Below are 22,312 nucleotides of genomic sequence, written 5' to 3'. Positions count from 1 at the left end.
GCAACTAGCCCTTTCCTCTCAACTAGAACCCTACGTCAGTGCCCCCAGGTGGTAGCACACTGCAGCAAACTTTTACCCCCATTCGCTCAGCATAAATCGTGCTAGATGATAGCATGCTCCTCAGAATATGCAAATTCACACACTATAGACTTTAGTAAAATTAGATCAGATGTCAGTATATGTTAAAGTTGTACTGAAAGTAAACCTTTTTTATGGATTTCTGAATGAGTTATAGTACATTAAGCTATGAATTTTATTATACAGAAATCTATTTGAGGCACTGACAAAGGAAACCCATTGCCCCGCCCCCTCAGATTTAGTGGTAAAATGACCCAGTGGATAGCCCGTCAAAGACTGAACACAGATCAAGCATGAAAATAGGAAGAAGGTGTACTGAACTGTGAAAAAGAAGCAAAATAGGCACAATGAATGATCCAGGCTTAAGAAGAACAACATCGAATGTACTGGAACAGCCACGGTGTCGTGGTTAAGTGGTCACAGTGTTATAGTACAAAGTGGATGAGCAGTGTTCGAAACTCACTCACACCAGTTTTTTTATTTACTTTTTCACAAGATTATCAACTGTCTGTCCAGTCATTGGATTGTTTGTTTTCTTTCTGTAGTTTTGGCAAATGTCATACAATACATTGGTTATAGAAAATGAGTCATGTGGTAAGAATACACTACTTTGCAAGTAAAAGTGATGAATAGTGAGAGCAGGTGAGATACAACATATAGACATCTCACAGAAATGAAAACAAAAAATAAACATATGTGAATGATGTTACAACAAAGGAATTCAAGAGTCAAAACTTCCAAAACAGGATCAACAAAAATGTTAAAAACATTGTTTTGATAGGGCACAGGGAAAACTGTTGTGAAACTGTTACATGCATTTAATGCAGCTTATGTGATGAACCATTATGTTTTCATCATTTCTTGGGGAATGAACACCTTCACATTCATATGAACACCTAAATCAGACAAGGAGGCATATATCACTCAGTCATCAGGCATACAAGTTAGGTGTGTCAATAAGAGATTCCTATCATATGACACACATACTGTCATTAATGCTGTGTGTGACACACCAGATGTTTTTTCTGGTGGAGGATTCAGTTGACTGTCACCTTGTTATCAAACATTTGTGGTTCGCCTTTGAGGGCCACTTCCTTTCAGCTGCTAACAGAGTACTTGTGCAGAATCATCTTCCGTTATCATCCTTGTTATTGAAAACGGATGTTACACCACATCACAGACATAAATTTGAATATAATGAACAGACACATCAGTGACCGGATGGACAGTTCATAATCTTGTGAGAAAAAAAAATGGCTTGATGGAGCTCTGAACCTAGGCTCATCCACTTTGCAGTCCAACACCATCACTGCCTAACCACAAAGCCATGGCTCTTTGACATGCTTGATGTACTTCCTGAGCTAGGATCATTTATTGTTTCTATTTTGCTTTTTTTCACTATTCAGTACACCTTCTTCCAGGTTTCATGCTTGATCTGTATTCAGTTTTTGATGGGCTGTCCACTGGACCCTCTTGCCACTAAATCCATAGGATGTGATGGGGAGTTTCCCTTTTGAGAATCATAAAGACCTAAAGCATATCACCATCAATTGTGAGATGGTAGCATTTATTCATGCTCCTGAAACCTGTTGATCTTATTGTGGGGCAGGTTTATCTGTGCTATAGCTCCACATTGTATGTGAAAATTCACTAAAAGATGCATCATTGGTTTTTCTGACACTTACTTAAGTGCTGGATTGACAGCGGTGTGCTTTAGCCTTTTTGGGTCTCAGGGCCTCCTTTATATTCTAGTCAAGTAACCATGTTGGTAGACATTACTACTTGAGTTTAATCATTTCCACAAATGGTATTCTGTGTTTGGAGTTGGTTGTTTATTGTGTGAGAATCAGCTATCGTGTGCAATGTAAACATGAACTATGTTGAACTATTTTAAATGCCAACAGAAAAGTAAAGCTATGAGGATGGGTCATGAGTCATGATTGGGTAGTTCAGTTGGTAGAGCACTTGCCCACGAAAGGTAAAGGCCCTGAGTTTAAGTCTCGGTCTGCCACACAGCTTTAATCTGCCAGGAAGTTTCATACAAGCACAAACTCCAGTGCAGAGTGAAAATCATTCTGGGAACAGAGAAGTACATTAAAAGCAAAAGTTAGCTGCAAGGGAACTAGAGCCTCTGAGAACAGATAATTTGATTGAGAGAGTAACATAAGTGTGATTACAAATGAACATTTAACAAGGAAGTGTAGAGTTAGCACAAGTTATTGTGTGGCTGCAGTGTAAGAGTATCTGATTTGCAACCCAGAAAAGCATGAAAACTCCCACTTATCCAAAATTGCAAATTGGAGAATTTTGAAAGCTTACTCATTATTTCATTACTGTCCTAAACTGTACTTAATTATGTACAAAACAACAAAATTACACAAAAACAACTCTTTCTTTTGTCAGGTAAGTTATACAGCTTATCATTATTATTACTATTGTTATTATTATTGGCAGTGGCTGTAGTTGTATAAACTTGTTGATAAGCATAACTGTTATACAGCACATGCTATTAATTTTACACTCATGAATTTTTCTGAATGTAAAAATTTGTGAACACCCAGAGCATATACTTGTGAGCCGCCACTGAAACAGACAAAAATAACAACTGAAATTGTTGCAAAATTATGAAGTTCAACCAATACAGTGTCAATTTTTCACATGATACCAACTATTCAGAAAAGAATGTATTACAAAAAGGTTTTATAAAATTTAGGGATATTTTTAAAATACCACTGAGTAACAGTTTACATTGAACCCTTACACTTTATCCATTTTTTACAACACTTTCTCCAAAAGGAAAAATCAAGCAATTGAATAAATGAATAATTACTGTTTCACTTCCTGAAATTAAACTGATCTCATTGTAGATCAGCTAACTGGTTCCTTTCATTGATTTTTTCCAATGTAGTACTGTTCTACAATGCCAGTTGTTGAACACCGTGCCCGCTTTTTGCCAGTGAAATCAGTATCACTGTAAATTACCAAATCTTCTTCTCTATCATAAAAGCTCCATCTTCATTTTGTTTTGTTTTTATGCCAAGAAAAATATCAAGGGTGCCTGTTTTTATATCAAATTCATACTGTGAAGTACTCAGAAAAGCTATAGTTTTTTCCTAGTCACTGCCAACAGTTAATCCATCATTGACATGAAGGGCTACATAAAGTATATTTTCATTCCATTTGCAATAAAACAGACAAGGATCTGCAGCACTGTTCAAACACTCATTTTCTTCATAACTTCAATCACCTGAAACTTTCTGATGCAGAATGCAGTGATTCTACAATACTTTGGCATTTGTGGGACATTCATCTAACATCCATATATTGTGTCTCTTAAGCAATTCTACTTCTTCATTAAAAGCTTGCATCCTTTTTTCCTTTGTTGGGACGTTTGCTCAAATATGGTAGAGCAATGTCTTCATTGCCTGTTACAGTGGAGGATCGTGCTAGTGGTAGTCAGCCCAGGTGTGGTCATCAGTGCTTTGCGTGAGTGATGCTCTAAGTTGTGCAGTGGGAGGTACTGGCATTGTGTCATTTGTCATTTCTGGACCCAAGTGTGCTGACTTCAGTCGGTCCACAGAAACCATTTCATATTTCCTGTTATGTTGAAGTTTAAAAGTGTGAGGTCCATGCTGTTCCCTTGTACTGGCCACTGTATGGTGGTATGACAGGTGGTTTGACTGAGTCATCCCTCAGCCAGACAAAGGGCACATTGTATAGGTCCTCGTGCACAAAGACTTTCTGGTGTCCATGAGACTGTGAGGTGGAGGGCCGCATTTGAGTCATTGTGTCCCACAGGTGATGGCTGAACTGTGTGATGAAGACTGCAGGAGGAATGTCAGAGGGCTTGTCAGTAATTAGCTCTGCTAGTTGGTGTAGCTCTTTGCTTTACACAAGCTGTGCTGGTGAATGCTGCAGATCTTCCTTGACTGCCAATCACAGGCCTAAGAGGATGAGCGGCAGCACACAACAGTGACACCTTCAAGGTACAAGGCAGCCTCTTCACCATACCATTGCTGGCTGGAGGATAGATGGTGGTGTGTATATGGGAACAGCTGCATAGACATAGGGTTTCCTAAAACAAGGATGCCATAAACTTTCTGCTCCTGTCAGTCATGATGGTGTACAGTGTGTTGAACCTTGCAATACAACCACCTAGAATGGTCTTTGTCACTATAGCTGCCATGATATCTGCAACTGGGTTAGCCTCTGGCCATTAAGTAAAGCAGTCCACTAAGTTTACAAGGTAACAAAGTCCACTGGGGTAAGAAGGGGGCCCACAACGTCCACATGAACATGTGCTAATCTGGCCAAAGGTATAATGAATGATCCTTGAAGGCCGAGGGTGTGGCAGCCAGTTTTACTCTGCTGATCCTTAGACCACTGCTTTGTGCACTTGCAGCAATGTCTGTCAACCCTGGGCCACACTACCTTACTCTTCACCAGTTTCACCATAGCTCATCCTCCAGGATGCAGAGTCATGGAAAGGCGAAAAGACAGTTCTATGGAATTTGTGCAGAATGTAGACAAATGTGTTGCCATGTGACACATAGCACAACAGAGTGACATTTGGCTTTACTGATTTTACTCATCATAATTGTAGGCTGGAACTTCATTGCTCCCATAGCATATCTAATTCCTTGTCCAGCAAATTTTTGTAGGTAGTCTCTGTTTAGTAGTTATCCCATAGACAATCTATTAGAGCCATTATATGCCTCTCTATGACTGCATGAACTGTGTGTCCAAGAATCCACAAGGCATCAGCCTATTTTGAATTAGAGAAGGGGCACAAGTAAGGAATAAGCACCATGTGTTGTGTTGTGATCTTCAGTCCTGAGACTGGTTTGATGCAGCTCTCCATGCTACTCTATCCTGTGTAAGCTTCTTCATCTCCCAGTACCTACTGAAACCTACATGCTTCTGAATCTGCTTAGTGTATTCATCTCTTGGTCTCCCCCTACGATTTTTACCCTCCACGCTGCCCTCCAATACTAAATTGGTGATCCCTTGATGCCTCAGAACATGTCCTACCAACCGATCCCTTCTTCTGGTCAAGTTGTGCCACAAACTTCTCTTCTCCCCAATCCTATTCAATACTTCCTCATTAGTTATGTGATCTACCCATCTAATCTTCAGCATTCTTCTGTAGCACCAAATTTCGAAAGCTTCTATTCTCTTCTTGTCCAAACTATTTACCGTCCATGTTTCACTTCCATACATGGCTACACTCCATACAAATACTTTCAGAAATGACTTCCTGACACTTAAATCTATACTCGATGTTAACAAATTTCTCTTCTTCAGAAACGCTTTCCTTGCCATTGCCAGTCTACATTTTATATCCTCTCTACTTCGACCATCATCAGTTATTTTACTCCCCAAATAGCAAAACTCCTTTACTACTTTAAGTGTCTCATTTCCTAATCTAATTCCCTCAGCATCACCCGACTTAATTCCACTACATTCCATTATCCTCGTTTTGCTTTTGTTGATGTTCATCTTATATCCTCCCTTCAAGATACCATCCATTCCGTTCAACTGCTCTTCCAAGTCCTTTGCTGTCCCTGACAGAATTACAATGTCATCGGCAAACCTCAAATTTTTTATTTCTTCTCCATGGATTTTAATACCTACTCTGAATTTTTCTTTTGTTTCCTTTACTGCTTGCTCAATATACAGATTGAATAACATCGGGGAGAGGCTACAACCCTGTCTTACTCCCTTCCCCACCGCTGCTTCCCTTTCATGTCCCTCGACTCTTATAACTGCCATCTGGTTTCTGTACAAATTGTAAATAGCCTTTCGCTCCCTGTATTTTACCCCTGCCACCTATAGAATTTGAAAGAGAGTATTCCAGTCAACATTGTCAAAAGCTTTCTCTAAGTCTACAAATGCTAGAAACGTAGGTTTGCCTTTCCTTAATCTTTCTTCTAAGATAAGTCATAAGGTCAGTATTGCCTCACGTATTCCAGTATTTCTACGGAATCCAAACTGATCTTCCCCAAGGTTGGCTTCTACTAGTTTTTCCATTCGTCTGTATAGAATTCATGTTAGTATTTTGCAGCTGTGGCTTATTAAACTGATTGTTCGGTAATTTTCACATCTGTCAACACCTGCTTTCTTTGGGATTGGAATTATTATATTCTTCTTGAAGTCTGAGGATATTTCGCCTGTCTCATACATCTTGCTCACCAGATGGTAGAGTTTTGTCAGGACTGGCTCTCCCAAGGCCGTCTGTAGTTCCAATGGAATGTTGTCTACTCCAGGGGCCTTGTTTCGACTCAGGTCTTTCAGTGCTCTGTCAAACTCTTCACGCAGTATCGTATCTCCCATTTCATCTTCATCTACATCCTCTTCCATTTCCATAATATTGTCCTCAAGTACATCGCCCTTGTATAGACCCTCTATATACTCCTTCCACCTTTCTGCTTTCCCTTCTTTGCTTAGAACTGGGTTTCCATCTGAGCTCTTGATGTTCATACAAGTGGTTCTCTTATCTCCAAAGGTCTCTTTAATTTTCCTGTAGGCAGTATCTATCTTACCCCTAGTGAGATAAGCCTCTACATCCTTACATTTGTCCTCTAGCCATCCCTGCTTAGCCATTTTGCACTTCCTGTCAATCTCATTTTTGAGACATTTGTATTCATTTTTGCCTGCTTCATTTACTGCATTTTTATATTTTCTCCTTTCATCAATTAAATTCAATATTTCTTCTGTTACCCAAGGATTTCTACTAGCCCTCGTCTTTTTACCTACTTGATCCTCTGCTGCATTCACTACTTCATCCCTCAAAGCTACCCATTCCTCTTCTACTGTATTTCTTTCCCCCATTCCTGTCAATTGTTCCCTTATGCTCTCCCTGAAACTCTGTACAACCTCTGGTTCTTTCAGTTTATCCAGGTCCCATCTCCTTAAATTCCCACCTTTTTGCAGTTTCTTCAGTTTTAATCTACAGGTCATAACCAATAGATTGTGGTCAGAGTCCACATCTGCCCCTGGAAATGTCTTACAATTCAAAACCTGGTTTCTAAATCTCTGTCTTACCATTATATAATCTATCTGATACCTTTTAGTATCTCCAGGGTTCTTCCATGTATACAACCTTCTATCATGATTCTTAAACCAAGTGTTAGCTATGATTAAGTTGTGCTCTGTGCACAATTCTACCAGGCGGCTTCCTCTTTCATTTCTTAGCCCCAATCCATATTCACCTACTACGTTTCCTTCTCTCCCTTTTCCTACACTCGAATTCCAGTCACCCATGACTATTAAATTTTCGTCTCCCTTCACAATCTGAATAATTTCTTTTATTTCATCATACATTTCTTCAATTTCTTCATCATCTGCAGAACTAGTTGGCATATAAACTTGTACTACTGTAGTAGGTGTGGGCTTCGTATCTATCTTGGCCACAATAATGCGTTCACTATGCTGTTTGTAGTAGCTTACCCGCATTCCTATTTTCCTATTCATTATTAAACCTACTCCTGCATTACCCCTATTTGACTTTGTGTTTATAACCCTGTAGTCACCTGACCAGAAGTCTTGTTCCTCCTGCCACCGAACTTCACTAATTCCCACTATATCTAACTTTAACCTATCCATTTCCCTTTTTAAATTTTCTAACCTACTTGCCCGATTAAGGGATCTGACATTCCACGCTCCGATCCGTAGAACGCCAGTTTCCTTTCTCCTGATAACGACATCCTCTTGAGTAGTCCCCGCCCGGAGATCAGAATGGGGGCTATTTTACCTCCGGAATGTTTTACCCAAGAGGACGCCATCATCATTTAATCATACAGTAAAGCTGCATACCCTCGAGAAAAATTATGGCCATAGTTTCCCCTTGCTTTCAGCCGTTCCCAGTACCAGCACAGCAAGGCCGTTTTGGTTATTGTTACAAGGCCAGATCAGTCAATCATCCAGATTGTTGCCCTTGCAACTACTGAAAAGGCTGCTGCCCCTCTTCAGGAACCACACGTTTGTCTGGCCTCTCAACAGATACCCCTCCGTTGTGGTTGTACCTACGGTACGGCTATCTGTATCGCTGAGGCATGCAAGCCTCCCCACCAACGGCAAGGTCCATGGTTCATGGGGGGAGATAAGCACCATGTGTGGCAAAATGTGTGTCTCATTCATCCAGTTCATGAGTGCTATCATTCTGTGGCTGCTGTTCCTGTTGTCTGCTGTTTTCTAATAATCAAAACAATGCTCCAACATGTCAGCAGATTGACATTCCTCACCCAGCTCTGACTAATACATCTATGTCTGGTAGTTGTTGATTTGTGGCTTATGTCCCATTGATGTCTTTATACAGGTGGCACTAACGTCAGAAGACATGGTGTGGTTGTGGATATTTAGCCAAATAAATTTCCAGTTGTGACTGGTAAATGTGAATTTAGTTTTGTTTCTGGATAGTGTCCTATGCATTTCTTTGGATAAAGTTCTAGCTATTCTTTTCATGTTTTTGGTCACCATATGAAGGGCATAGCTTGATTTCTAGTAGTATTTCCACAAATATGCAAATTTATAAGGACTGTCCAAGATTCTGATTATTGATGCTTCTGACTGTGGGACATTCATTCTTGACAGGGTGACTGTTGTACTATCTAGGTCTGTCTCTATAATTCTCACAGTCTGGTGAATGGGAGAGGTACATTTACTTGGAAAATTGATGAGACCAAGGTCTCCTTCACTGACATGCATACTGATTGTGACAGAACCTGTTTTCCAAACATTGCCAGATATTATAGAACTTGCATTGGCTAAAATATTATGGAATATGGTCTTTAAAAATTGTTCAATCCCAGTTTATGCAAGAATTGCTTTAGGTATTCATGACTAATGCTGTCAAAAGCCTGATGGTTGTTGAGCAAAAGAACTGCTGCTGGCACATGTGCTATTGCTGCATTTGCTATCACATCTCTGTATGTACAAGTGGTTTCAAGTATGTTATTTTGTGGAACTCTGTGTTTTTGGTGGAGACTAATACACTTATGCATAACAGGTTTTAATTTTGTTACGATGAAAATAATCATTTTTTGACAATATAATTGGGTAAGGAGTCATTCCAATCCCGGGAGCGGAAAGACTTACCTTAGGGGGAAAAAAGGACAGGTATACACTCGCACACGCACACATATCCATCCGCACATACACAGACACAAGCAGACATTTGTAAAGGCAAAGAGGTTGGGCAGAGATGTCAGTCGAGGCAGAAGTACAAAGGCAAAGATGTTGTTGAATGACAAGAGATGTACGAGGGGCAGCAACTTGAAATTAGCGGAGGTTGAGGCCTAGTGGGTAATGGGAAGAGAGAATATATTGAAGGGCAAGTTCCCATCTCTGGAGTTCTGATAGGTTGGTGTCAGTGGGAAGTATCCAGATAACCCGGACGGTGTAACACTGTGCCAAGATGTGCTGGCCGTGCACCAAGGCGTGTTTAGCCACAGGGTGATCCTCATTACCAACAAACACTGTCTGCCTGTGTCTGTTCATGCAAATGGACAGTTTGTTGCTGGTCATTCCCACATAGAAGGCTTCACAGTGTAGGCAGGTCAGTTGGTAAATCACGTGGGTGCTTTCACACGTGGCTCTGCCTTTGATAGTGTACACCTTCCGGGTTACAGGACTGGAGTAGGTGGTGGTGGGAGGGTGCATGGGACAGGTTTTACACTGGGGGCAGCTACAAGGTTAGGAGCCAGAGGGTAAGGAAGGTGTTTGGGGATTTCATAGGGATGAACCAAGAGGTTATGAAGGTTAGGTGCACAGTGGAAAGACACTCTTGGTGGAGTGGGGAGGGTTTCATGAAGGATGGATCTCATTTCTTGCAAGTTGCACTTGCGTGTGTGTGTGTGTGTGTGTGTGTGTGTGTGTGTGTGTCTACTTCTGACAAAGGCCTTAATGACCGAAAGCTATGAATGTGTGAATCTTTTTATTGTGCCTATCGTGACTCAGCACCTCTGCTATATGGTGAGTAGCAACTTTCCTTCTCTCGTGTTGTTACATTTCATCCTGGATTTTCCATTGTTTGAAATATAAATTTAATTACATCTTGGTTTTTGTTTTGTGGTTCCTAATTGTCAAGCACTGAGTTATTTACAAATGTGAAATTCCATTGAAAATAGTGGGCATGTTTGCTGTTTTGAGGCTGTCAGAGAGGGGTGTGAGGAACTGAGGGTATTAACACCATGAAAAACGAACTGACACAGGGAAACATGCCAAGCATGGTAATTAAGGAGCACCACTATCATGGCAGTCTCACCCAATGCATAGGAACTGTCTCATTTTTTAGTCAGAGGAGCTATCAGTTTAAAACTGGACTTCAGAAGTAATAAATAAATAAATATTTCTTGTAAGACATAACTGGAAATACAACTTTCAACATTAGTGGTGAAAAGACTACTTCTATGTCCCTACCTATTTTGTTTTCAAAAGTTGACAAAATCCACTGTATGTATACAGGGTGCTTGAACGCCTATGTCTTCCATTGGTTTTGAGCTAGGGGGCCCACAGCTAAGGATAAAGTGAACAAATAATGGGTCACTGTTCACACTACTGACATAGTAATTTATGGTGTATCTTTATTCAGATGGAAGTAATTTTGGGCTTAGAATGATTTCATTAAATTTTTTATTGTTTAGCAGTACTTAAAAATTAAAATTTCTTTTAATTATAGATTTCCTTTTGATGGGCCAGGCAGCATACTGGCTCATGCCTATTATCCATATGAAATGGATCAGTATGGTGGAGATGTCCATTTCGATGAAGATGAAAACTGGAAAGTAAAGTTAGAAGGACCTTATGATGATGGTAAGATCACATAAATTCACAAATTTTCTCTTTTATTTTTTAATACTTATTTATAGCATAGCTTTGTAAAGTTAAGTACATTATTTAAGTTCCTCAAGAAATTCAAATTTCCTTCTTCAGATTTTTATACATGCTCTGTCACCTGACGCATTCAACACATACTTGAAGCTATACTCCAAGTTTTTTAATGCATTCATCCTCTTTAGTGGTGTTATTCACATTTTGTGTTTTATTATTGTGACATTCACTGGCATGCTAGTGAGTAGTGACAGAAGTTTTTTGGGTAACATAAGACTACCCTTTAATCAAAAGCAGCTCATAAATAATATAAAATTATTCTTCCACAAACCATGTGGCACTTAAACTCTCTGTATTGTAGAAAAACACAGTGCTCCTTCTGAAACCGATGGCAAATGACAGTTATGTTATCAGATACCCATATACATCTCTGGTATATCATTTCCATGAAGAGCAACAACATTCTCTGATGAGATAATAAGAGTACACTTCATTTTCTCTATAAATTTCACTAGTGGTGCTATGCAGGCTGTGAGATAACATTTATGCAAGAGTTCTCTAGATATGCATGAATCCATTGCAGTTTTGCAAGCAACTGTAGTATTTATAGTAAACTAATCAAAACCTGAATAATAAACATTTTCTCTTAATATTTCCTGTATAGATGCAGAAGAAATGTCTTATCCAGACTAATTACATCTTCTCAGGTGGTATATAAGGTTCATTTAAAGTTGTAAGACAACTCACACCTCTATTGAAATTATCATTCTTTGGTAGTTTCATAATCTGTAACAATTTTCTTTCTTAGCCACATATTTATTAGTACATAGTTCTCAATAACACATACTACATATCGATACATATGAACAGTACAGAAACACCCTTAATAGGAATTTCATACTCTGTTTTAATTGAAAACTTTTCAAAATAATATATATCCTTTATTTTTCAGGAGTGGATTTCTTCACAGTTGCTGTACATGAGCTTGGTCATAGCCTGGGATTGGCTCACTCTGATGTGCCCTCCTCGATTATGTTTCCATACTACAAAGGCTTTCAGGAATCATTTCAGCTTGGTTATGATGATATTCTTGCTATGTATGACCTATACAGTAAGTTTTCAGACTTCAGACAAAATCTGAATAATGATTACCACATTATTCTTTTAATGAATAGTACTATAAGGAAATATGAAAATATTTTTTATGAATAAGAGCACAGAGTTTCTGAACAGTAGTAATCACATTTTCATACTGTAATGAACTTTTTAACTGTATCATATTTGGCAGCCATAGAGCTCAATTATAGTTTTAAATAAAAGTTCAGAAATAAGAACACCTGACAATGAAGGAAGTAATTCTAAAAACAACAGACCATTACAGCTATTTTGGTTTTTTAATAACTGTTAGAATTATCATAGTAATGGAATCCACTGACACATCTGATGCTGGTTAGAGGAACTGATAGGAACATTAGAACATTATGTCCCATCAATGATGAGATGACTGGTGATAGACCACAAGCTCCAACAGAATGAGTATCAAGGAAGGAAACTGCACACGAATAAATGAATCATGCTGCCATAATAATCAATTTAGGGAAACCACAAAAGATTTAAATTTAAATTTGTGTATGTGACTTTGAGACCTGCTCCCCGAGTGAGTAAGTTCAGTGCCTGAAACACTGTTTCTCCTCACTCGTAAACATTGAGATTAGTATGTAAACTGAAGAGAAGAGTAATAAAATCAACACCTGCCCATAAAGCTTATTGGTTTAATTGTGCTATTCAGACAACATTTCTTTAACATGACTAACATAGTGAAATCTTGATTGTCAACTAGTTACCAAGATTGATCATACGGTTTTCTCAGTCGTTGGACATGATGTATTAACATGATGCATTTTATCCATTTTCTTAGTTACCCATTATTATATTATTTGCATGATTATTACAGCATCCATCTTCATCCATCTATTTTTCAGTATTGAAATCAAGCCACAGGTTGATAGGCATCTTCAAACACACTGAGATGTTGCTTGCTCATTAATAAAACACATTGTTTCTGACACTTTTCCTGGTGAAACATAACATTGTTATGAAAACTTTGACACTTTCAGCAATATTTTTTTGTTTATGTCATTGCACCCAAATCTGTTGTTCATATTTGCCTAATATATCCAATTAAGCATCTCTACATTCCTTAGACAGAACACTATCAGCTGTCTGTATACTGTTTGGTATTAAATGAAAATTTACATACAAATGTTTTAATAAATTATAGATGGAATGGCTACTTAGTTAATTTTTTTATTTAGTTTTGAATATTTTGGGATTTACAATTTCCTGCTTGATATGTGCCAACAACATATCAAAGAGTTTTGCATGAGAATGTAAAACTTACTTGAACCAAAGACAGGAGCACAGTGCAACTGCAATTTATTCTCATTTCTAATTTTGTGGTTATGAAATGCACAATTCATCCTAAATTCATTAAAATTATTAATAATAATTGCCATGAAGGAATAAATATATTGGCACACAATGTAAAAATCCCAAGGTCCCTGAACAGGTTTCTGGTATCAGCTTTATGTAATATTCTTACTGCATGCTCGAGGAAATTAAGTCATATGATAGTAATGAATGAAAATATTAAAACTAAGCTATAAATCCTGTCTGTAGATTAGCACAGTGGAAGTAATTTGTAGGAAGCAAGCTTCATGATGCTGTAGAAACAGCTCCCAATAATATGTGACACGCTTAATGTAACTCACTTTATTCAGAAGAGTAACTATAAAACAGGTATATACAGAATGGACTTTAAAAATGATCTGTCTTTCTTTTCCCTCTCTCCAAAGATCTTCCATTCCCACTGGCCAGAGATGTTTGGGTGTCAGGGAGATCAGTATTCCTACAAAGTCCTCCACCAGAAGTATAGAGTACTGTGGGATGTGGTGGTCACAACATGTTGGCATGCACAGATGCATGTGACCAGTTGTGCTATGGTTGGCGCTGCACAGGGCATGACCAGATCATTTCTTGTGGTGGTATGTGATGTGCTTAGGGCTGGTTCTGTGCCAGATGTTGCAGACGGAGCCTGAGATGGCCATATTGTGACTCAGATGGTGCAATGAATGGAGGAGGAGGAGGAGGAGGCAGTGGATGCTCACCAAAGTCCTGGCTAACTCACGTCAAGTACAAGTGCATAGGTTTGCCACACACTAGAATGTCAAATGTCTGTGAACCACTTTGAGCACCCTGTATGGATCTGAATAAAGGAGCTGCAAAGCTAATCATATGCTGTCATCTCACAATATGACTAAGTCACAAGAGGTGAGGTTCTTGCGTATAAACACTTTTAGGGTCCAATTAATTGAGGGACATAGAATGTGTATGTTCTGAATATGATCCTGAACATGATGCTCTACTGTTAGTAAGTCTACCTGTTTTGTGTCAGTCATAGGCTGGATGAAGTATGCAGGCAGGACAGGCAGTTCACCATAGACCACCTCAGCCAGAGACACCTGTATGTCATCTTTGTATGCTGAATGTATGCTGAACAGGATTAATGGGAGTGTCTCAGTCCAGGAACTACTACAGCACATCAGGGCCACCTGCATGGTCCTGTGCCATCTCTCAATCAGGCTGTTACTCTGTGGGTGGTATGTGGTGGTTCACATGTGGGTGATCCCACAGAGGTGACAAAGGGCATTGAAGAGGACCAATTAAAACTGACAGCTGTGATTAGTGGTAACCATTTGTGGTGTGTCGAAGGAGGTGGTCTACTTCTCGACAAACAGTTGTGGTTGTTTTGGTTGTGATGCCATGCATGGGCAATGCTTCTACCCATTGTGATACCATGTCAGTCATGGATAGGAGGTATCAAAATCTTTCCAACTCTGAGAGGGGTTCAATGATCTCAAGGTAGACAGGCCAGAACTGAGCTTTGGAATGGGGGAGTGTCCAAGTTGAGGCTGAACATGATGGCCTGTCTTACTAAATTGGCATGTAAGACTGCTTGGTGCCCAGCAGCCACACTCTCATTTGATGTTCACCCCTATGAATCCATCTGCCTTGGTGCTCAGGTGATTCAGTTTGTGTAACTGCTCAAATATTTCACACACAGCATAAGAGGCACTAGTGGTCATGACCCATTTTGCAAATGTCACAGAGCAGGATTGTGTGAGTCATGGGAAGAGGCCAACATTTGATGCAAAGGTTCGTGTCGTGGTTGTTGAGGAGGTCATTCATTTGTTCAGCTGCCATATGCTCATAGTTGTATTGGAGAGAAATTCTGCCGATTCTTGAAACGCATTTCATAATTATATTGTCCACATCAAGGATGTGATGTATGCTTGTGGTATATTGTGCTATAAGGTCTAAATGTCTGATCTGTCATAGACTAGCGTCCTGAAATGGACTCCTGATAGCATCCATCAGAGGTTTATGATCTGTGTACTTGGTCACTTGACAGCCTTCAGTATCCTCATGGAAGTTCTTGACCACCATATGTACCACAATAAGCTCACTGTGGAAAGCTGACCACTTTTCTGAGAGGGGGTAGTTTCCTTGAGAAGAACCAAAGCAGTTGGGGCACCCAATTGGTCACCTTGCTCACAACAGTCATGAGGGTGACCTGTGCTTCAGTGTTAGGGTGTATCAAAGTAACAGCTTGTGCTAGACAGTACTATCTCCTGTGGCATGCTTCTGTCATCTTGACAGATGACACAACTTTCTTTGTGCCTTGTTTATTATTGCCTGCTAAGGCATTCATGAGAGAAGACCACACTGTGGGTGTATGAGAAAGGTGTCACCAGTAGAGGTTAAGAATAAATGTACCAGTGTGTTTGGTGTGATAAGTAAGATGGCTGCCAGTTGTTTGTGATACAACACTGGTTGTGATGATGTGGTAAGTGGTTGCTCATATCTGTTTCATGGTGCAGAAGGCATAGAAGACACAAAAGTGGCATTATGATTATGTTGCAATCTTTGCTGGTTAAGAGCACTGTCTATGGTAGCATTCTCCACAAAGCACACAATCAGATTTGTTTTGTTCACCACTGTTGAAGCATGGTTAGACTGGTGTTGTCTGTCCGTAGGTATGAGGTGCGAATTGTCAATGCACTTGGTTTTCACCACTGTATTTACACAATGATGACACTGCACATCCTGCACTGTAGTCCTGTTGGTACTGTAAATAGGGTTGACATGATGGGTGATGTGTTATGTAAGGACCACATTGTTGTGACATAATACACCAGACCAGGTTAAGGTAGAGTGGAAAATTTAAGACACATTTCACAATAGATGTGGGGTCACCAATGTAGGAAGCAAGGTCTAGAATGCAGAAGGAACAGCTTATGATAATATGTGGCATGGTCAATGTAACACGCTTTATTCAGAAGAGCAACTGTATAACAGATCTACGTCAAACATTCATCAAGAAAGCACTGCCTTCCTTCTCCCTCTCTCCAAAGATCCTCCACTCTTGCTGGCCAGAGACGTTCGGATGTCACATGGAGGCTGATATCCCCACAGATTTCAACATGCAAAACAGGGAGAACTTAGCTTTGTGATTAACTTATCTATGTGTGGGTGCCACCTCAGTATGTATCCTTCAGGATGCCTAGAAATTTGTCTCACAGACTTTCATTAAGTGTTACACTGTTCTCTGTGAAGTTGTTACAAGCCTCTTCCACTATTATCTTGTAAGTGTCTGGTATGTATGTATTTGCACCTTTTATTAAGATACATTTATCATCACAAAACCATACAGTTTTTTGGGTGTTTTCCAGTGGCTTTGGTAAGTCACTTATGTAAGTGAGAAACAGAATTTGATCAAATAGCAAATGATAACCATATACATAAGCTAAATTAACTAAGAAAATTGGATAACTTTTTACTTTTTTAATTCATCCTTCTCAGTTGCACTGATATAAAATTCAGCTGTAGAGGTTAACAGTTTCTAACCAATCACTTTGCTATTAACCATAATTATTCATACAAGATGGTGCCAAAGGCACAGCCAACTATATTGTGGGCAACAAGTACCCACATTGATCCTAGCCCATGTGTCCATTGCTACTGATTGACACAACTAGGGTGCAGGTAGTATACATTTCTATGCCTTTGGCACATTATTTTAAGAATAATTATGATTAATGTCAAGGTGCATGGTTTGAAAATGAGTATGTCAGCCTGAAACCAGTAACCAGTAGAACTGAATTATATATCAATGCAACTGAGAGGGACAAAATAAAAGTAGTTTCCAATTTTCTCAGTACTGAACAGTTGTGGACCTACCATCCCATGGGGACATGCCTTGAGTGAACTAAATTAACTGGTTGTAAACATTTTACATGAAAAAAATGTAAGCAGTCTTCACACTGTCAACCATCTGTCAATACATTCCAACAATTTCTGCTCTTGTTAATTTTCACAATATTTATTTAATGATACTTATTTCATGAGATACACCTGTGTTCATAACTTGTAAAAATTATAAATATTATATAAAAGAATAGATTGCTACTCACTGTAAAGGTTTTTAACTGCAGACAGGTGAAACAAAAAGACTGTTACACATTGAGCTTTTGTCCAAAGCCTTCTTCAGAAAAGGAAGCACACACACACATTCATACAAGCAGGCACACCTTATGCACACATGACTGCTATCTCCAGCTGCTGTGGTCAGAATGCAATAAACTAAAGCAGTAATCCAGAATGGGGCAAGGAAGAGGGTTGGATAGCAGGGTACGAGTTGAGGGAGAGAAGATCGCTGTCTGGTGGAACATGCAGGGGCTAGATGGCAGCAGGACAAGGCTGTCAGATGTGGAATTGGGAGCTGTGTAGAAGGGAAAGAGTGGATTGAGGGAGGGGAGTGAGATAGAGTGTGGAAAATGACAAGAACAAAGAATGAGAAAAATTATGTAGTTAACTAAATATTAGTCTACTAACAGCTCTCATTGAAAGATGTGTTCTGTATCTAGCCTATGTGACTAACACTGAAACAGATACTGAGATCAGGTTAAGTAGCATTTGCCATACAAGTATAATGAGAATAGGAACTTTGAAGTAAAGTATGATAGTATTATGAAAAGGGTAGACTGCTACTCACCACATAGTGGATATGCTGAGTCGCAGACAGGCACTACAAAAAGACTGCTAGACAAGTAAGCTTTTAGCTAAAATATCTTCTTCTGAATTAGACAGCACACACCCATTCTCACAAATTTAACTCTCACACACATGACCAATGTTTCTGGCTGCCATGGTGAGACTGTGAGCAACTGCGCATGGTGGGAGAAACAATCTGGGCAATGGGGGTAAGGAGGAGGATGTTGTGGGGAGGAGGAGGAATGGCAGAGGAGGGGTGGGGTATGGCAAAGTGGTGCTTGTGGGAGCATGAAGAGCAGGAGGATAATGGGGGGGGGGGGTGAGGGTAAGGCAGCTAGGTGCAGTTGTGAGGGTAGATGGAGTGGTGGGGAGGGAGCAGCAGAAAAGGAGAGTAAGTCAAAAGACAATTGGTGGAATAGAAGTCTTGTGTAGTGCTGGAGGGTGAACAGGAAAGGGGATATGCAGATGAAAGACAGTGGCTAACAAGGGTTGAAGCCAGGAGGGTTATGAGGAATGTAGGATATATTGTACAGAGAGTTCTCACTTGCGCAATTCTGAAAAGCTGGTGTTGGTAGGAAGGATCAAGTTGGCACAGGCTGTGAAGCAGTCATTGAAATGAAGAATGTTGCATTGGGCAGTGTGCTCACCAACAGGGTGGTCCAGTTGTTTCTTGGCCACAGTTTGTCAGTGGCCATTCATGCAGACAGACAGTTTGTTGATTATCATGCCCATGTAGAATGCAGCACAGTAGACGCAAGTTACAAGATTTTAAACATGGCTGAAACAGCAACTGTTGAAATTCTTCATGATAAATGATGACAGCCAAAACCGTTGCAGGATAAAGATTTATTAAAATTTGATGGGATAGGTGACACTTGTTACCAGACTGGAGTAGGTCATGGTGGACAAATGCATGTGACAGGCCTTGCAACTGGGTCTGTTACAAGGATATGAGCCCTGAGGCAAGGTATTGGGAGCAAGGCTTGAGTAGGGATGGATTGGGATATTGTGTAGGGCTGGTAGGTGGCAGAATACCCCTATGAGAAGAGTGGGAACGATAATGGGTATGACATTACTCATTTCAGGGCATGACCACCCCTCCTCCGAACCCCTTGCCTCATGGCTCATATTCCCATAACAGATATAGAGGCAAGACATGTCCCAGCCATACTTACCCCACCGCCAACTCCAGTCCGGTCACAAGCATCACCTATCCCATCAAGGGCAGGGCTACCTGTAAACCAGCCATGTGATCTACAAGCTAAGCTGCAACCTCTCTGCTGCATTCTACATGGGCATGACAACCAACAAGCTGTTTATCCACACAATGGCCACCAGCAAACTGTGGCTAAGAAACAGCTGGAGCAACCAATTGTTGAGCATGCTGCTCAACACAACATTCTTCATTTCAGTGAATGCTTCACAGTCTGTTCCATCTTGATCCTTCCTGCCAACAACAGATGGGAACTTTCACTGCAATATATCCTACATAGTGGGAATTAGTGAAGTTCGGTGGCAGGAGGAACAAGACTTCTGGTCAGGTGACTACAGTGTTATAAACACAAAATCAAATAGGGGTAATGCAGGAGTAGGTTTAATAATGAATAGGAAAATAGGAATGCAGGTAAGCTACTACAAACAGCATAGTGAACGCATTATTGTGGCCAAGATAGATATGAAGCCCACGCCTACCACAGTAGTACAAGTTTATATGCCGACTAGCTCTGCAGAGGGCGAAGAAATTGAAGAAATGTATGATGAAATAAAAGAAATTATTCAGATTGTGAAGGGAGACGAAAATTTAATAGTCATGGGTGACTGGAATTCGAGTGTAGGAAAATGGAGAGAAGGAAACGTAGTAGGTGAATACGGATTGGGGCTAAGAAATGAAAGAGGAAGCCGTCTGGTAGAATTTTGCACAGAGCACAACTTAATAATAGCTAACACTTGGTTCAAGAGTCAAAAAAGAAGGTTGTATACATGGAAGAAGCCTGGAGATACTGATAGGATTCAGATAGATTATATAATGGTAAGACAGAGATTTAGGAACCAGGTTTTAAATTGTAAGACATTTCCAGGGGCAGATGTGGACTCTGACCACAATCTATTGGTTATGAACTGTAGATTAAAACTGAAGAAACTGCAAAAAGGTGGGAATTTAAGGAGATGGGACCTGGATAAACTGAAAGAACCAGAGGTTGTACAGAGTTTCAGGGAGAGCATAAGGGAACAATTGACAGGAATGGGGGAAAGAAATACAGCAGAAGAAGAATGGGTAGCTTTGAGGGATGAAGTAGTGAAGGCAGCAGAGGATCAAGTAGGTAAAAAGACGAGGGCTAGTAGAAATCCTTGGGTAACAGAAGAAATATTGAATTTAATTGATGAAAGGAGAAAACATAAAAATTCAGTAAATGAAGGAGGCAAAAATGAATACAAACGTCTCAAAAATGAGATTGACAGGAAGTGCAAAATGGCTAAGTAGGGATGGCTAGAGGACAAGTGTAAGGATGTAGAGGCTTATCTCACTAGGGGTAAGATAGATACTGCCTACAGGAAAATTAAAGAGAGCTTTGGAGAAAAGAGAACCACTTGTAAGAATATCAAGAGCTCAGATGGAAACCCAGTTCTAAGCAAAGAAGGGAAAGCAGAAAGGTGGAAGGAGTATATAGAGGGTCTATACAAGGGCGATGTACTTGAGGACAATATTATGGAAATGGAAGAGGATGTAGATGAAGATGAATTGGGAGATATGATACTGCGTGAAGAGTTTGACAGAGCACTGAAAGACCTGAGTTGAAACAAGGCCCCGGGAATAGACAACATTCCATTAGAACTACTGACAGCCTTGGGAGAGCCAGTCCTGACAAAACCCTACCATCTGGTGAGCAAGATGTATGAGACAGGCGAAATATCCTCAGACTTCAAGAAGAATATAATAATTCCAATCCCAAAGAAAGCAGGTGTTGACAGATGTGAAAATTACCAAACTATCAGTTTAATAAGTCACGGGTGCAAAATACTTACGTGAATTCTTTACAGACGAATGGAAAAACTAGTAGAAGCCGACCTCGGGCAAGATCACTTTGGATTCCGTAGAAATGTTGGAACACGTGAGGCAATACTGACCCTACGACTTATCTTAGAAGCTAGATTAAGGAAAGGCAAACCTACGTTTCTAGCATTTGTAGACTTAGAGAAAGCTTTTGACAATGTTTACTGGAATACTGTCTTTCAAATTCTGAAGGTGGCAGGGGTAAAATACAGGGAGCGAAAAGCTATTTACAATTTGTACAGAAACCAGATGGCAGTTATACGAGTCGAGGGGCATGAAAGGGAAGCAGTGGTTGTGAAGGCAGTGAGACAGGATTGTAGCCTCTCCCCGATGTTATTCAATCTGTATATTGAGCAAGCAGTGAAAGAAACAAAAGAAAAATTCAGAGTAGGTATTAAAATCCATGGAGAAGAAATAAAAACTTTGAGGTTTGCCGATGACATTGTAGTTCTGTCAGAGACAGCAAAGGACTTGGAAGAGCAATTGAATGGAATGGACAGTCTCTTGAAAGGAGGGTATGAGATGAACATCAACAAAAGCAAAACAAGGTTAATCGAATGTAGTCGAATTAAGTCAGGTGATGCTGAAGGAATTAGATTAGGAAATGAGACACTTAAAGTAGTAAAGGAGTTTTGCTATTTGGGGAGCAAAATAACTGATGATGGTTGAAGTAGAGAGGATATAAAATGTAGACTGGCAATGGCAAGGAAAGCATTTCTGAAGAAGAGAAATTTGTTAACATTGAGTATAGATTTAAGTGTCAGGAAGACGTTTCTGAAAGTATTTGTATGGAGTGTAGCCATGTATAGAAGTGAAACATGGACAATAAATAGTTTGGACAAGAAGAGAATAGAAGCTTTCGAAATGTGGTGCTACAGAAGAATGCTTAAGATTAGATGGGTAGATCACATAACTAATGAGGAAGTACTGAATAGGATTGGGGAGAAGAGAAGTTTGTGGCACAACTTGACTAGAAGAAGGGATCGGTTGGTAGGACGTGTCTGAGGCATCAAGGGATCACCAATTTAGTATTGGGGGGCAGCGTGGAGAGTAAAAATCGTAGAGCGAGACCAAGAGATGAATACACTAAGCAGATTCAGAAGGATGTAGGTTGCAGTAGGTACTGGGAGATGAAGAAGCTTGCACAGGATACAGTATCATGGAGGGCTGCATCAAACCAGTCTCAGGACCGAAGACCACAACAACAACAACAACAACAACAACAACATTTCCTACATT

The 22,312-nt window shown here is 39.9% G+C and overlaps 1 protein-coding gene across 2 annotated transcripts in view; it reads left to right on the top strand.

Annotated features, from left to right (window-relative positions):
• The window catches only part of LOC126189817 (matrix metalloproteinase-2-like), a 121,117-nt gene that overhangs the window by 51,648 nt on the left and 47,157 nt on the right, over positions 1-22,312 (top strand). For both annotated transcript variants that reach the window (XM_049930973.1, XM_049930972.1), the window contains exons 5-6: positions 10,757-10,890; positions 11,861-12,019. In XM_049930973.1, the coding sequence (XP_049786930.1) occupies positions 10,757-10,890; positions 11,861-12,019 (293 nt within the window). The remainder of the gene's footprint in view (positions 1-10,756; positions 10,891-11,860; positions 12,020-22,312) is intronic.

This window comes from Schistocerca cancellata, chromosome 1, assembly GCF_023864275.1.
Source record: "Schistocerca cancellata isolate TAMUIC-IGC-003103 chromosome 1, iqSchCanc2.1, whole genome shotgun sequence".
In the NCBI taxonomy this organism is placed as follows: domain Eukaryota; kingdom Metazoa; phylum Arthropoda; class Insecta; order Orthoptera; family Acrididae; genus Schistocerca; species Schistocerca cancellata.
The sequence above is the reverse complement of the archived record's forward strand: the minus strand, read 5'-3'. Positions and strand labels throughout refer to the sequence as shown.